The sequence below is a fragment of the Fundulus heteroclitus genome, chromosome 13 (assembly GCF_011125445.2).
Source record: "Fundulus heteroclitus isolate FHET01 chromosome 13, MU-UCD_Fhet_4.1, whole genome shotgun sequence".
Lineage (NCBI taxonomy): Eukaryota > Metazoa > Chordata > Actinopteri > Cyprinodontiformes > Fundulidae > Fundulus > Fundulus heteroclitus.
The window spans coordinates 19,449,720-19,466,884 of record NC_046373.1 but is presented as its reverse complement, the minus strand read 5'-3'; the positions used below and the strand labels follow the sequence as shown (position 1 = coordinate 19,466,884).

Here is a 17,165-nt window from a genome sequence, read left to right as displayed (position 1 = left end):
GAAATGAAAAGCCACATTTCTGATGACCTCCTGCTGTGGTGATGCCACCTGCTGGATATCTTATCTTTTGCTCTGTCAGTACCGGCTTTCCCACCTCCCAGCCTGCAGAACCAAGCATTCACACCGGATCTGATTTCACATTCCAGGTCTTCAATGCCTGCATACAAGCTAGAGCGCTATTTTTCTCTTTTCATGAACAGTTTCTAAATGTAGAGTTGTGCCTTTGTCTGAACACGGCTACTAATATAGGACTGTCCATCCTATAAAAGAAAGAAAACAATTAACACAATTCTTTGCTGTTAATCAACATCAAAGGCCTTCCTGGAAGTGCATTTTTCCAGCTCGTATCCAAATCTTTCACCACGCTGCCAGAGGTGGAGGGTGCAGTTGGGATCTGGGGGGGTGGGGGAAGTCCCTCCCTACCGCCGGTCTCTGCATTGGCTAGATCAGCATCAGATTCAGCCAAGCTGTGGGCCAATGAATGGAGGCGCAGATGCAAGCGGAGGAGACCACTTTTTAGGAACCGAGGCACACCGACCAGAGTGCTTACAATCAGACTCCGGCTCTAATCTGCAAACGGCACCGAAATGGAGAACAAAGTGACAGATTTCTCTGGGAAATGGAAAATGAAGTCATCGGAAAACTTCGAGGAGCTTCTGAAAGCTCTCAGTGAGTTATCTATTATTGTGTGCTTCATTATTGTTATAATCATCATTATTTTTGGCATGCTGTTCTATATTGTGGATTGCCTCTGAAAACATGTGTACACAGGTTGAAACTATCAGGCTGTGCGGATTTTTAAAATTACATTTAAAGAACATGCTGATGTTTTTAATAATAATTATATTCATCAATGCCTCTAATTGTTTTCAAGTTTTTTAACGACCGCTAATTTCCTTTGCTTCCATAAAATGTGATCTTGTGCAACAGTTTTTTTTTTGGACTTTTATTAAAAAAATTAGTGGAGGATCTCCTGAAATCCTGGAAAACTGTTGCTATAGACCTTCTAAGGCTTTGCTTGAAAGTTAATAAAGGAAACATAACATCGCTCAGTGCAATTAAATCTTCTTTTCAGTCATTTTAATTGTTGGAAATCCACCTGGCGTTGAAGTAAACAAAAGCCAAGCGTTAAAATATTCCTCTTGTGCAGCTGTTCTGTTCTTATAGCGCTTCCAGTTGCTTTGCAGAATCCAGGTCCATGTCTTCCTTGCAGGGGAAAGAGGTCAAACGAGGTCCACATTGTGGCATCCTTCATAAAACCTGAGGAGAAATTGCCTGTGGGCAAATGTTAGATTAGACTCATCTAAAGCCGCCTCCTCCTCATGTGGTTGTAATTACAGCCAATGTAAACGGAGCTAAGCCTTGACATGGGCCCCAGCAGCCAGCCAACTCTGAGCTTGACTTTCCTTCTCTGCCTCCCCAAGGCCCTGGGCGATCCTGAGCTTTGTGTTTCTGTGCGAGTGTGTTACCTCCTCCAAGTACCAGAGCATGAGCAAATGCCGTCTAAACTGAATCAGATATCTGAGGTGTCTTGATCCCTCTGAAGCGAGGCCAACAGACATGAATAATGGCAGAGGATTCGGTGTATTTTTTGTTATCCCTATAGTTAAAAAACAAACTGAACACAAGTTAGATTTTAATCAACATTTCTGAATAGAAATTGTGTGTATATACAGCAAATGCAAGATGCTTAAAGACCATTTTGGTCTGTTTTTAAAATACTCTGACCCAGCTAAATTAGTTAAATTACTACTAATTTGTAAGAAGATTTTTGCTCATCTGCTTTGTCCTCTGCCAATTATAAAGGCAAAATGACAAGTGTGTGACAAGTGAAAAACATGACGGAGTCAGGAACAAACTTGCTAAACCCATTTTAACAAAGTTGCATCTAAACATTTTCCTTGTCAACCACCGCTAAGATTTGTTGTTCTTCTGCTATGGCTGTCTCAGGGTAGGATACTCAGATTGCAGCAAGTTTGACATTAGCATTAAAGCTGTCCTAAATTAGCCAAAGGTTGACACAAACATAAACTCTTGCTCCAAAACAGATATATTTGCAACCACAAGTCTTATTACTGTTCTTATCTCTTTTTAATTTGATATACTCCATAATACAACCTTAAAAATATATCAACCATATAAGTCCGCAAGATGACACACATGATAAATGAGAATAGCTGCGAAAATGTACTTTTCCCCTTAACGATTTTATCTGTTTTTTTGTTTTCACCACATATAAATGTCTTAGATTAAAAACATTTAATGGTTAGACAAAGCCATAGACTAGCCCCAATCAGAAAAAAAACCCCAAAAAACTATTTAACAATGTAGGAGAGAAAAAAGTCACTGTGCTCAATCTGTCTAAAAAAGGTTACAAAGGTATTTTTAAGATTTTGGGACTCCAAATACACCACAGTGAGAGCCATTGTCCACAAGTAGAAAAAAACATGGCGAACTCTCTGACCTCTGTCCCAACAGTGGCCAAAACGACTCCAAAGGTGGCATCAACAATTCATCCAGATGGTCACAAAAAACCCAGAACACCTAAAAAAATGCAGACCTGACTTGCTTCAGTTAGCATCAGTGTTCATCATTCAGCAATAAAGAAAGAGACTGGGCAAAAATTGGATCCAAAGCCAAGACCACTGGTGAGCAATGGGAGCACATAGGCTTATCCCATATTTGTGGAAAAACATCTTGATGACTCCAAAGACCTTTTATATTCCGTTGATTAATAGGACAAAGCAAAACTTTTTAAAAGGTGAGCATCCCATTACCTGTGAAACTAACACAGCATTTAAAAAAACAATTGTCATACACGCATTCTGGTCTGGAGCTGCTTTGCTGTTTCCAAGACCAAGACCAATAGAAATGCTAAAACTGATGGAATCATCAACTCTGCTCCTGTACCACAAAATCCAGAATATTTCTCCAGAATATATGACCTACTTTGGTAACACACCTTCCTGCTGCAAGGCAACAGTGCTACCAACTGTGCCACCACGCAGCTCTACTTTATATTAATGGGAATCATCACAGCGAGCTCAAGTATTTTGTTGCAGGAAAAAAAAGAAAGAAGAAGAAACGCTGCAGGCTTTCCGCAACCTGAATGAAAGGGGTCAAAAATCTTTTCCTTTAATACATTTAAAACTCATTTTAGTTTACTGTATAAATCCACATATACTTGTATTGCAAAAGGCATTTTTATTTTATTTTATATATTAAGATGTTCCAAAATGAAATGTGATTTTCATGCTTTGTGGACCCCTTTTGTTTTTAATCTACCCTGTTTCTCCGTAGACTATTTTTAGTGTTCTCTAGCAGTTCCTTTGCATCATTGAGAGTCTGAACCTTTGTTTCACCAGTCAAAACAGGCCAAACCTTCCTAAAACCCATGATCTCGCTGAGGATTGTTAAAACAAAAGTAAGAAGAAGTGAATTTAGCAGAGACCTTCAGAAGAGTAAACAGGGATTGAATGAATAGGGTCGGTAAGCTACACTATAAATACTGATTTTGAAGAGATGGTAACGTTCATCCAATCAAAGTCACATAAAAGTACACTTTAATTTGTTACGTCAAAAATCACTGCTGGTCAGTTGTAAACGGCTCATGATTTAATTTGAAAGCATTATTTTTTTATATCGGTTGCCTGCACACCTTTGGTTGCAGTCACTTTGTGTTGAAGGTTTCTACTGTTTTTTTTAGCAAATTGAGACATACTTTATAATGTCTGTTCAAGTCTGTCTCTGCTGATGCTGTAGTCACACATGATCTCATGGTTTCACACAATTTACCTCAACATTTCCCCATCAGAGTCTTCAGGATGTGTCCTGCAGGTTTCAGTTCTATTCAATTATCTTTTTGGATTGACATTAATTTACCAAAATCCTGTTAGTGCCAGTCATTTTAAAGCAGCTCCGTTAAACACTGCAAAAGCGGAACTAAAATAAGTAACATTTTTCTTAAAATGAGCATATCTATCCTTGATTTGAGCAGGTAAATAAGATGATCTGCCAATGGAATAAGATTTTTGCACTTAAAATAGGAACAACTCATTTCCATCATCTTATTTCAAGTGCGGTTTGTCTAATTATCTTATTTTAGGGGTAAAAATACTCATTCCATTGGCAGATAATATTATTTACCTGCTCAAATCTAGGACAAAAACACAAATTTTAGGAACATTTTACTTATTTTAAGATGCGTTTTTGCAGTGAAGCAAGAAACCATCTCAAATGTTTTGGCTAAAAACAGCTAGTCCAAACCCATTTGAGGACGTAAAGGCTTGAGTTAAACACACGTGGATGCACCTACAACAACTTTAATCTCTCCCTGTCTTCTGCAGCGAAGGCAACAAGAGTTAAGCCAGTATGTTAACAGCCTTCAGCCAAGAACGGGGTCGCCTGCGTAAAACCGAACACAAACCCTTTCTAATGACGTCATTCAGTAAACATCCTCACCTAAGCCTCATATTTTCAAGGACACGCAAAGTGTAACAGTCCAGCTGAAGATCGTGTGTCGTGTCTATTGTTTGTTTGTTTTTTGCACCAGGTTTTTCTCATTTTCTTTCTTTCTGGAATTTTTACCACACTTTTATGATGTTTGAACATCATGTTTCCTGTCCCAAAAGTCCCAAATCGGAAAGCAAAAACAAATATGTGGACATTGTACTTGTCATTTCAAGAATCTCTGTTATCCTTACCAAAGTATAAAGAAAATTGGGAAACATCCAACCTATTTGACCTTACTGTCGTTCATTTGTTGATTTTGAAGAGCATTATTGTTTTATTCATGTGTCTGGGTCTCCTTGTGTGTAGGAACATACCACATGTTGTGTTTTGTTTATATCAAGACCAAATTATGCTGGTTCATTCATGATTTTTGTTCATTACAACATATAAATGAGATAAAAATAGCAAATAATGATGTCCTTGGCTGACCTTTGCTGTTACCAGACGTGAAAATTGTCCAGAAACGATGCCACGCTGCGTGTCGTTACGGGAACAGTCAAACACAAAACAATGACAGACAAACATTGTGAAAAGAATTTTTGTTGGTGCTTAAATCAAAGCTTCTTTTGACACCCAAATATCAGATAACCTGGTTTCAATGAGCCGAGGGCGCAAAAGAAAATTCCAGCCTTTCTTTGTATGGCGCGCTCAATTACCACAGAAGGTTTTTATATGGGTGAAACATTCGTAAAAAAAAAAGCTAAAGGAAGAGACAGATTCCCTCCGATGGATTATCTACCACAATAACATTCAAAACCACTGGCATGCACAGCTGTGATTACACATTATGGACCACCCTGCCAAGGCGGCCTGTTTGACTTGAGCTCTGTCGGTGGATCCTCAGGTGTCAACGTATTCCTGAGGAAGATCGCGGTGGCCGCGGCCTCCAGCCCGGCAGTGGAAATCACTCAGCAAGGAGAAACCCTGTCCATCAAGACATCCACCAGCGTCCGCACCACCAACGTGTCCTTCACCGTGGGTCAGTCCTTCAGCGAGGCAACAGTGGACGGACGGCCCTGCACGGTACGCATTTTTTGTTGTTTTCTGAGAAAGTGCTCCTCTGTGATGCCGATACGTGCTTACCAGAATCTGTTCGAGGACAGCGCAGCTGGCGGCAGTTCTGCAAAAAAAAAAAAGAAAGAAAAAAGTAACATGTGGAAATAATTTTGGTGCAACTCGAGAGTCAGTCTGGGGGATTTTTACACAGAGATCTGTTCTTGATTTCTTTGGGCTGAATGAGTGATGTTCCTGACAGCCTGTAAAGTTTTTCTCACAGACGGCGACAGGCAATCTCAGCTCCAGTAACAACCTGGTCTGATCAAAATTAAGTGTCAGAAGTGGCTTTGGGTCAATTCCTCCCCGGGTTTTGCACCCACATGCTCCCATTTCATACCTTCCTATTACTAGTTCAAAGTGTTACAAAAATCTTTCCTAAAACTAATCAGTGTGTTTTTTTTAAATGTTCATTAATTCTTGGAGATAAACATAAACGTTTTCAAATCTCACATATAATTTGATTAGATTTAATTCTATTGTCAACATGTTTTGGATTAGGCCCACAGTTGATCCTTGTTTGGGCAGAGATATCATAATTTCATGATCAAACCAAAAATAATCATTGAAAAGCTTCTCCTGATTTAAATACATCCATCCATTTTCTTACTCGCTTTATCCCTCATGGGGTCGCGAGGAGTGCTGGTGCCTATCTCAAGGAGTTCCCTGATTTAAATGTATATTGAAAATGTACAGTTAAGCCCAAAATTATTCATACCACTAGTAGATTAAGATGTGAAATTATTTCTGATTCAACCTGGAAAGCCCGAGCAGAAGTATCTCCTAAAAATTCAATAAGAAGATGTCCAAGGAAAGGCAGTTTAAAAAAAAGTATTTTTTATTTACAGTTTATTAAAAATAGGCAGTATGTTGAAAATTATTAATATCCTCTTCAATAATCAGTGGGAAATTTTTTTTTGCATTACATCAATCAAGCATTTCTTTAAAAATAATTTCCTACTACATTTATGTATGTTTCCACTGATGTATCATGGATTTATAATTGGTGGTGGGCTCCAACTTGTTGACATTGGAAGGCCTCCCTTCCATCACCATAATCTTTTGCCTCCTCCATAGATTATCCTCCAGATTCGAGTCGGGACCCTGGCTGGGCCACTCCGAAACATAAATATTACATCCAGTCAAAGGAAACATGTTTGTAAATTTCAAAGATTACTTTGAACCTAAATCTTGCAAAGGTATGACTAATTTTTAGAATTAACCCCAGAAGTGGGAAGAGAAGCCAGAAATTTTACTCAAGTAGGAGTAGCGATACTTCAACATCTTTTTACTAAAAGTAAAAAGTCCCTGTAGCGACTATCAACCACCTTTTTGTCGCTTCTGGGTGCGGGGAATCTGGAATTTAACACGCTTACAAAATGATGTTGAAACCAGGAGATAAGGTATGGGCGTTCCCATTTATTGAAGTAAGTTTGTATATGAACAAACTATCCAAACAATACGAGTGGCGGTCTTTACAAGTGAGATGGACAGGTAATTATGGAGAGTGTGGATATAACAGAATTTAACCAGTGGATGCAGGCTATTGTGTGCCAAAGAAAGCGGTAAAAACCGTATGACCTCCCGTCACCCAAATCCTTTCTGCCCTCTCACGTCGCACCTATAAAGCCTTTCCCTCCACACCGCCACCAGTGGTAGAGCAGAATATAGGTCAGTGTGTCAACCTAAACAAAACACCGCCACCCAAAACAAATAAACCAGAAACAAACCATACCTAAACACCAACAACTATAAATGGCTCCTACAGTCCCCAACCAAGTAAGAGTTAAAAGGTATCTGGTAAGACGGCTAGTCAAGTAATGGATAAATATTTATGACAACTGATTTAATATGTTAAAAAAGTATGTAATTGGTCAGGCAAAAAATATGAAATTATGTTCAAATTCTGGTATTTCAACGGCAAACAAAAAATTCACAAACAATAACAGTTAGAAAGTAACAAATTCAGGCAGAAGAAACACTTTTCTAAACAGTGCTTTTCAACATAAAACTTTTAAAACCAAGCAGTTAATGTATATACAATTAGTTAGGACAGTGTAAAATACTTTTATTAACAATATCTACTGTTTACTGTAAGGTTACTTGATCTGTAAATGTCTCGACGAGGTCAGCAGACAGAAAATACCAATAAAACAACAAAACTTGTAAACAAACAAGACGTCTCACTTCAATATTAACTGTAGATGTGTCTCTCTGGTGTAGTTTTTGTTTAAACAAATTTTTTTAAACAAACCAGTAAATGTAACTGGTTACCTCCCACCTCTGCTTAACCCTATGACTATGTCGTCATACATTATGTGTGTGTAGATCATAGAAACTTACAGGTCCGAAATTATACTGTTCCAAAAGTCTAAACGCATCTATTTCGTTCCCTAAGGCTGGAAATGACCAGCAACCAGCAAAAGCACTTCCTTCATGTAAGTTTTTTTTTTCTCACTTGAATCCCTGTAGAGTTTTCCGAAGTGGGAGACAGACCGAAAGATTAGCTGTGAACAGACTTTACTCAAAGGCGATGGACCAAAGACTTCATGGACCAGAGAACTGACCAACGACGGAGAGCTCATACTGGTAATTATTTTGCGCATGCACTACTTTACAGAGGTAAACAGGAGAACTGACTAGACTGATAACTGAAGGGCAATATGAATTATTCTAGGGTCAGTTGTCTGCATGATTGCTTGTCTTGTGTTTCTCTGTGTTGACCTGGCAACCTCTCCAGGTATACCCCGCCTTTCACCCAGTGATCGCTAGCGATAGGCATCCTTCTTGACATTTAATCAGACTAAAGTCTGTTTTTTGATCAAACAAAATTATTTATATTTGCTAAATAGCAGAATAACGAACAAAGACCTTTCTAGAGAATTTGTATTACTTTCTTCAAAAGCAGAAGTTTACAAAAACTAAGCACTGCAAAAACGGACCTAAAAATAAGTAAAATGTTCTTAAAATGTATGTTTTTGTCCTAGATTTGAGCAGGTAAATAAGATTATCTGCCAATAGAATGAGTATTTTGACCCCTAAAATAAGATAATTAGACATCCTGCACTTGAAGTAAGATAATGGAGATGGATTGTTCCCATTTTAAGTGCAAAAATCTTATTCCATTGGCAGATAATCTTATTTACCCGCTCAAATCAAGGACAGATACACTCATTATAAGAACATTTTACTTATTTTTAGTTCCGTTTTTGCAGTGAAATTAATGTGCTTAGGCTCATTCACAACCTTTGATTCAATTATTGGCACACCGGTGGACTGGTTAGAGGGCAACACCTCAAACACACCGCTTGTGTAACATCATGGAAAAGTTAAGAAAATTCAGCCAAAAGTTCAGGAAGAAAATTGTGGACCTCCATATTATAGTTTCATCATTGGGTACAATTTCCAGATGCTTGAACATGGCACACTTATGAGCTCAAACGGGTCTACGCAACAGCTTGGGAATATTCAGCCTGTGCACCATTCATGAATGAGACGGGCTCTGTGTCCCAGGGATTAATGTGTTTTGGTGCAAAATGTGTGAATACACCCCAGAAGAAAAAAAAGCAAAAGATCTTGACAGTATTCTGGCCAAAGTTATTAAGAGAGTGAAGTGAGTCCTGTAGTACCATGGGCTGAAGTTCCACTCAAGTGGCATCAAAAGGCCCTGACCTTTGTCTTATTTATGGGACTGAACGGGTGGGTGGGTGCAAACCTGACTGAGTTACCAACAGTTCTGTCAGAAGGAATAGGTCAAAGTCATAAAGGGGGATTTTACTAGTTATTAAATAAATGCAGGCCAATTCTAAATTTGAAGAAAGTTTCAATAAATAAATGAATGAAAAAACTCTGCCATGATTCTGCCATTTAGCAAATATAAATAATTGAAGTAATCCTAAATGATCCAAAACAGGAAACGTTTGGTCTGATTTAATTTCAGACAGTCAGAAAGAAATCTTATGTGTCTTTTTTTTATTTAACTATATTGCGCTAAGATTGCCAAGTTCTTGGGTTTGGGTGTCTTAAGGATCCTGGATACATTTTCCAAATGCTTAACACAAATGAAACACCTGTGTGTCATTCTTTTATTTTTTAATAATATCCCAGGAAGTGAAAATCTCTAAAGTATATAGTGAATTGAATTAAGTTAATTCTGACTTTTAGACCTTCCAGTTTGAGCTGGACTCACAGCACATGTGCTTTTTATTCCCCAGAGTTGTAGCATGGAAAAATCAGTCTGACTTTACCGAACAGCAAAAGTTTATTTTCTTCTTCAAGCGACAAAGAAGCAGCAGCTTCCAAAATGGCAACACGTCCATCTCTCTCTGCCACATCCAGCAGTCCACCTGTATCTACTTTAATGTCCCACCTTCTCAATTTACATCATCCTTCCAGACAGAGAAGTAAAACAAGGGAGCTTAACTTTCACATACATTGCCTGAACATTATCCACTTTTTTTTATACCGGTAATGAAATATAATGATCCTTTCAAGTATGCATAAACACAACTTATAAAGTTGTTTCACACTTTTTTTCAGTTACTTTGAATTGCTACACATTGTTAACCAATCCTGCAAGGATACGTCAATGGAACTGGAATTAGTAACATGATGAGTCGCCCCACACCATCGCTATTCCTGTTGTTCCACCATGGATCTTTGGACGGGTTGCAACTAATTTATAGTAGCTTGAAAAAAGGAGAGAGCTAAAGGGTAAAGAGTTTGGTAAACACATGGCTGGATGAAGTCTGAGCAAGGAAGGTTTTAGTTTGCTTAAACTTTAGTAGCGCATTGACAAGTATTCAGTATGCATTCAGACTCAAGACATTGTTTATAAAACAAAAGGAAGTAAGATCAAGTTAATGTGAGTTCCTGCACACAATGACACAGAGGCCAGTGAGCAGACCAGATTGCTAAAAGTGCAGCAAAGAAACGTGTTGTAGATTTAAATGTGAAGATATTCGAAAATGAGGTTAAGATTATAGGTAAAACACATGTTAAACAAGTGTTAAATATCATATCATATTCAAAAGACAGTGGCTGAACTTAGGAAATGTCAGAATAAAGAAGGGAGACGTTATTATATTAAGAGAGAAATTTGGTCATACATGACTAATTTGGCTACTTAAAATGATTATTGGAAACAACTGGAAACAGTAGAGCATTCAATATTAGGTTGTTATCTACCTTTTGCGCATCTTGAGATGGACTTTTCTGCATATTCTCTGAAGATGAAAATGGAAGGCTTTATCAATACACACACAAAAAATAATAATATATGGCTTAAAACTATAATCTGTGTGCGCTTATTCTTCTCAGCACCACAAATCAGGTATATAAAATATTTCTGTCCAGACCAAATTGGTGGACCAGCAAGCTACCAATACCAAAATTAAACATCTTTTTGTTTCTGACGTGTATTTAAAACTGTAAAAAGGTGTATTTGCATGTTTTGCATCATAACTTGTTAACTTAGACGATGGACTCAGTTTTTTCTATGTATTTTAAACAATAAATTGAAAACCTGTGGAAAGGAAGCCTTAAACGTTGAACCCCATGTTTTCTTTCAGACGATGACTGCCGGGGATGTTGTCTGCACCAGAGTTTATGAGAGGGAATGAGGACATTTTTACTGAGCACTGTAATACTTCTTTTTGTGCTTCTTGCATGGTTTTCATTTACTCGGCTTGGTTTCCTCATTCCACATCAGCCTCCCACCCACTCAGTGCCGGTCAAGTCTTTCTGAAAAACATTGAGCTGGACAGAAAAGGCGAGCTGCATTTGACATCATTTTCTCCTATCGTATGGTTTAATCATGATATACATTCCATTTTAGTGCTTTATCTTTGTGCCTTTATTCTCGTTGTGAATGTTAATAAACTGTTTTATATGATTTGGCTCTTGGCTGACTCTTTTTGTTGCCCCTCCTTGTCATTTGTCATTTGTTTTCTCATAGCTTGCCATCATTCTTACTCTCCACAGCAGTTTTTTTTTTTCTTCCCGTTTCCATACCGTGCGCTCTCTCTTGTCAAAGCTGACTACAACATGCCCTTGATTAGTACCAAAAACTCCAGAGGACGGTTCCTATTTCCTAAACTCTGCGATGAGACACTTGGCACAGACGAGGGAGAAACAGGGAGTGGAGAGGAAAATGAGTAAAAGGAGAGAGTACGGCCATGAGAAAATTAAGTCACAGCATTTGGAGTGTTTAAGCTTCCTCTGTAACAAGAAAGTATTGTGTGAACTCTTTTTTCGCGCTACTCTGATTTTTCACACAGGTATGAGGAGTTGATCGAGAATCCTGGGAGTTAGCCGACTCTCAAACCTTTTTGGGACAACATAGCTGCAATCATACGCGCCATTAGGTTTTGAGTTATAGATTTGAAAATCTTTACCAGTTCTATATTTGACACTATAGTTCATGCAAACTCTTCACCTTTCCGTGAAAAACGGGCCGTGGGGGTCTCTCTGGCACTTCCTGATTGGAGGACCGCAACGGTTCACAGGCAGTGATGGTTTTTCCAGGTTTTTAAACAGCATGCAGACCACCTCCCCTGTGATCTGTTTCCCAAGTTTATACACACACACAGTGCTGAGCCAGCAGCCCGAGCTCACAGCCTCCTCTAAGACAAATATTCTCAGAAATGTTAGTGGTTAAATGAGTATGCCTGAATGAGGTGGGTTTCTAACTCTGCTCTCACTCAACATTTGATCCCGGTTAAATAAATCTGGGGTATTGTGTGATCCCTTCCGAGACTCAGACATCATTAGTGAGGCAGAAAAGAGGGAAACAACTTGTAAAATAAAGTCTTTGTGCGTTGAGAGACTTTTTACGATCAACGTAAAGTGTGAGTTCCTTCGGTACGAAACAATGTGACACAATTCAATTCAAGATGACATGATGTTAAATGCAGCCATGGTTCTCAACTGAGAAAAAAAGGGGGACCCCTCCCACCGGGTCTGGGTTCAGTCTATCCCCTCAATAGGGGGAGCTGAGTCAAAAACAAAGCTCTATGTTTTACCCATCCGCCTACATTCAGACCCTAGCCCAGGGGTGTCAAACACCCCTGGGCTAAATGCATTATCATTATTCGACAATGATTTTTTTTCCCAGTGTCCTGTCTGGCAATGTGGCAATAAGAATTATTGTCTTAATGCCAAAAAGAGCTCATCAGATTTGACTTTCACAAGTGGAGCAGTACTGCTTTTGCCATAGTGCTCCGCTTGATTTATGAATGTGAATAGTTTTATTATGATTCATGCGGGGAATATCTCAAATGATATGGACACTACAATGGGAAAGTAGGAAAGGAAAGGAAGAACAAGAAGAAAGTAAAGGTGAAAGAAAGAGGAGATAAAAGGAAGAGAATGATAAAACAATTATTGAAAAAACATGTACTTCGTTTAATTTAAAATCTGCAGTTCATATATTGTCCACGAGGGGCGCTCTGTTTTAATCAGCAGATGGTAGCACTGAGCTTCAGATGTGGAAAATTGATTTTAAATAATTTCTTAATTTTTATCTCTTTGATGTATTTTGTCATGCAGGACATTGTTTTTAAGTTCCAAAAAATGTGAATAAATGTTTTTCAACATTGTACAATCACTGTGATAAGTTCTTATGCATAATGCCCAAGTAAATGTTTAACTGTTTAACTATTGTTGAAATTGCACATACTTTTCTTAAAGACGCTGAGGTTATTCATAATATATTGTGTAAAAGTGAAATTCATTTAATATAAAAATCAACAACAAGTCCACTTTTATTAGTTCTATTTAATCTTGCAATGAGTTAACTCATGTGGCCCTCTTGATATCAGATTAAGCTGAATGTGGCCCCTAAACCAAAGTGAGTTTGACACCCCTGCCCTAGCCTATGGTAATGAGATATGGATCAAGAGCAAACAAATGAGATCCCAGACACAAGCAGCTGAAATTAGCCTAATTTAAAGACTGTCTGGGCTAAACTACAGCGATAAGGTAGCTACATCATCTAGAGAAATGTCAGAATATCCTTGTGTATCAAAAGGAGTCGGTTATGGAGTTTTGGTTCTCTAATAAGGACGCTTCCTGAGCATGCTCCCCAGAAAGATCTCATGGCATCACTGTGTGAACAGCTTAGATCCTGCACTTTACCTCTAGCATTAGAAACTGGATGATTCCCAAAGGAGACGACTTTAAGGAGTGAACTGTTTGTGCAGATTTGTTTTATGAGGGGGGGTGACGGTAAACTGCAGTATTTGTTTAAGAATTATGTTTTTCAGCATTTTATGCTCGATGAATGATGTTGATATTGGTCTCTGCATCTTTGAATATGATCATGTGTCCTATAAGCCCATGAGGGCTGGGCGCCTCTGTGGTGTATGGGACATAATAAATGAACTATTAGCTGTTATGATTCTGGACTGTCTGCTTTCATCCACTCCCCTCCTGCTTCAGGCTCATTACAAATCATTCACTGCTCCTGCGAGACTGCCTCTTTACCGCCGCAATCAAGTTAATCACACGCACTTGTTTTCTGCCCTTCTTAAAGGGGACATATCATGCAAAATCCACTTTTTAAGCCCTTATCGTTCGTCATGATAAGTGCTGTCTTAATAATGCAACCAGCGAGGAAGGAAGTAGGAAAAGGAGCCTGTATGCTTCCTACCACAGCTCCTGTTTTTTCACAGGGGCACAGAACAGAAGATTGGGGGGGGGGGGGGGGGGGGGGGTCAACATTTCATTGTTTAATGTATTAAGCCAAAGAGCCTGGCTCTGGAACTGCAGGTTGCAGACCCCTGATCTTTTCTCAAAACAGCGGATTTATATTTTTTTTTTTTTATTATTTTGTTATTTTATTATTGGGTAAAAACATAAACGAAACAAATACAACTGATCCAAATGACCAGTCACGGTATCTTTGTCCTAAGAAATTTAATATCATGTCATGTAACAGGGGCCAGGAACAGTTCTACAGGGGCACAGGCCCCTGTTGGCCCCTGTCTAGAACCGCCCCTGCATCCAGGTCATAGTCATTCCAAAAAAAGAGTAAAAAACAAAAAAATTGGACAATTTTGTTTACCAAAAACAAGTCCAGTTGTTTTGTTTTTTACTGTAGAACTGTAGGAAGGGAGCTTCGCACAGCAGTCCGAAGCTCCCTTCCTACAGTTCTTACTGTTGACCCCATGCAAGGAATGCCATAATTTGCAGGAATTATTGGTGTGTTTCTTTTTTTAACAGCTTATGCTCAAGTCAAAATGGCATCAAGGTTGTAGATCATCCAAATCGTGAAAACATTTTTTTAATATGCAAAGCTTGCCACAAGCTCAACCATCTTTAATTTGCTTTTATGTCCCAAAGCCAGAAGCTATGTGTTCAGTGGCATCACTTAAACCCACAATATTGCGTAAGTTCTCGTCAAAACCACAGCACTTGGTTTCCAGCACGGCTCTCTGATTCAAGTCGGAAAGTTTCCTCCTGTTTGTTCAAACCAACCAAATGTGATTCCCCAAAAACTCTCAAAACAAAACTGTACTGAAATTACCTCTCTGACAAATGATTGTGTGCTTCGCAGCTTAGAGCTGTTCCTCCTTAGGCGGGTCGTTTTCCACACACAACTGTCATGCCAGTTCATTCCTCAGGCAGTGATGTCATGGAGCACCGGTTTGCTCAGTTGACTGAGGTGGAATGCTGCGGTTTCAGGACAGTGAGTCCACACGGATAGAGAGCCAACGGGACAGATCGCAGAGATGCTTGTAGCAGCAAAGGTTTAATGACAGGAGTCAGCGGACAGAGAAAGACACTTTGACCTGAGGCCATCGATGGGAATAAAGCTTTTCTTTTTCATTGTTCATCACTAAATTGTGGTCAAGCTGTGGGGTTTTATGAAGTAACCTTCAATGGTGCTGTTGTGTGAAAGATCCAACATTTTTCATGTATCAAAAATGGACATAAAAAGGAGAAAAGTATTTGTCAACCTGCACACAGTGCTTTGTCAAAGTATTCAGGCTTCATAAAATTGTCCACATTTATTCACATTACAAACACAAACTTCTATGTGCTTTATTGGCCTTTTATGTGTTTTTCTTTTAAATAAAACATCAAATATTTTGATATTCTGTAAAGTGTATTTTGGGTTTTTTTGTTTGTTTTTTACTTTTGCTGCAATCACAGCTGTCTTTCAATTTTATCCTACCAGCTTTTCACATGCAGAGACTGAAATAACTCAGGCTCAGTCGGATTTCAGATTCCCCCACCTGAGCTGTGAATCTCTGCAGCTCCTCCAGAGTTCAGGGCCTCTTGGCTATGTCTCTGATTAACAGTCACTTTATCCAGCCAGTCAGTTCATGTGAATGTCCATTATAGGCCTACAATGTATTTCATTGAGGGGTAAAAGAGTAAAGCAGGCTGAATACAAATATAAGTTGAACCTATCAGATTTTTTTTTGTTACAATAAAAATGGAAAACCCATTGTCTGTTTTCCTTTCAATTCACAATGATACATTACTTTGTGTTGTGCATTAAGAAACTTTGTGCATTAAAAAAACAGTTTGCGGTTGTGATGCAACAAAATCTAAAACAAAAAGTGTTCAACCCGTGTCAATACTTAGCAAAGCACTGTATAACTGTGGAAATACCTAGAAAATTGAAGGTGCTAAAAAAGTAGGGAAATAGCTTATCCTATAGTGAGAGGAGAGGGGCATCCCATGCATAAGCAGGTCAAAGGAGTAAGAGTTTGAACTGTGGGTTTGTGATAAAATCTCATGACTGTCTTCACCCATGTGACCCCATGTGACTCATAGGAGAAGAAGATTAAATGAGAGCAGGCCGGATTGTGTGAGGGCAGCAGGGCATGAAATGTGCATAAACTGGTGGACATGAAGATGAAACCTTATCTGTTGCTGCTCAAACTGTGATGATTGAGATAAAGGATGATAAACTATGTTGATTTTCAAAAACTTGTGTTGTTTTCCTGTCATATGTATTTATAAACTTTAAGAGTTGATGAAAATGTGAGATAATGTTTATCATTACCTGGGTCAGACCTCAATTAAACTAGGTATATTAGTCCTCCTTAGGTTAGCTGAGATGTGGAATGAACAAGTGGGACATCTACTGGTAACAATGATAATTACCTTTTTTTTTTGGTTGCTATTATGTGTCCACTTACCATAGACAGTTACATTTAAGCCCGAAATTATTCATACCCATACCTCTAGATATAAAATGATATTCATTCAACCAAAATGTTTTTGACAGGATATGAGTCAATCTCTCAAATGGTAATAAAATATTATTACTCTGCTTTAATTTTAAATTAAATGAATTATCTGTTAATTAAATTCATAAAATAAAATGCTTGTAAAAATTATTTATACCCCTTTATTGGCATTACAGAACTCAATCCCTTCTTATAATTGCTGGCCTCTTTCCCCTGGTATTTTGATGATTTATTTTTGGTAATGAGCTTCGACTGAAGGCCATTATCTTTAGCTCCCTCCAAAGACTATCAGAACCAAGGCGTGACTCTGGCTTGGCTATTCTGTTTATATTCTTTTTATGTTATTCTGTTTATTCACAGAAAACACGTTGGTAAAATTAAAAGATTACCTTTCTA

At 38.4% G+C, this 17,165-nt stretch overlaps 1 protein-coding gene across 1 annotated transcript; it reads left to right on the top strand.

The window, feature by feature from the left end:
• Nucleotides 1-463: 463 nt before the first annotated feature.
• crabp2b (cellular retinoic acid binding protein 2, b) lies at nt 464-11,458 on the top strand. Its single transcript, XM_012875316.3, has 4 exons — nt 464-669; nt 5,357-5,535; nt 8,038-8,154; nt 11,136-11,458. Exons 1-4 carry the CDS (start codon nt 588-590, stop codon nt 11,184-11,186), a joined length of 429 nt encoding a protein of 142 aa, XP_012730770.1. The 5' UTR covers nt 464-587; the 3' UTR covers nt 11,187-11,458.
• Nucleotides 11,459-17,165: the final 5,707 nt, after the last annotated feature.

Coding starts and splice junctions, on each gene's coding strand:
- crabp2b (XM_012875316.3), top strand. CDS start 588: ATGGAGAACAAAGTGACAGATTTCTCTGGGAAATGGAAAATGAAGTCA. Junction 670..5,356: donor GGAGCTTCTGAAAGCTCTCA/GTGAGTTATCTA, acceptor GTGGATCCTCAG/GTGTCAACGTATTCCTGAGG. Junction 5,536..8,037: donor TGGACGGACGGCCCTGCACG/GTACGCATTTTT, acceptor GAATCCCTGTAG/AGTTTTCCGAAGTGGGAGAC.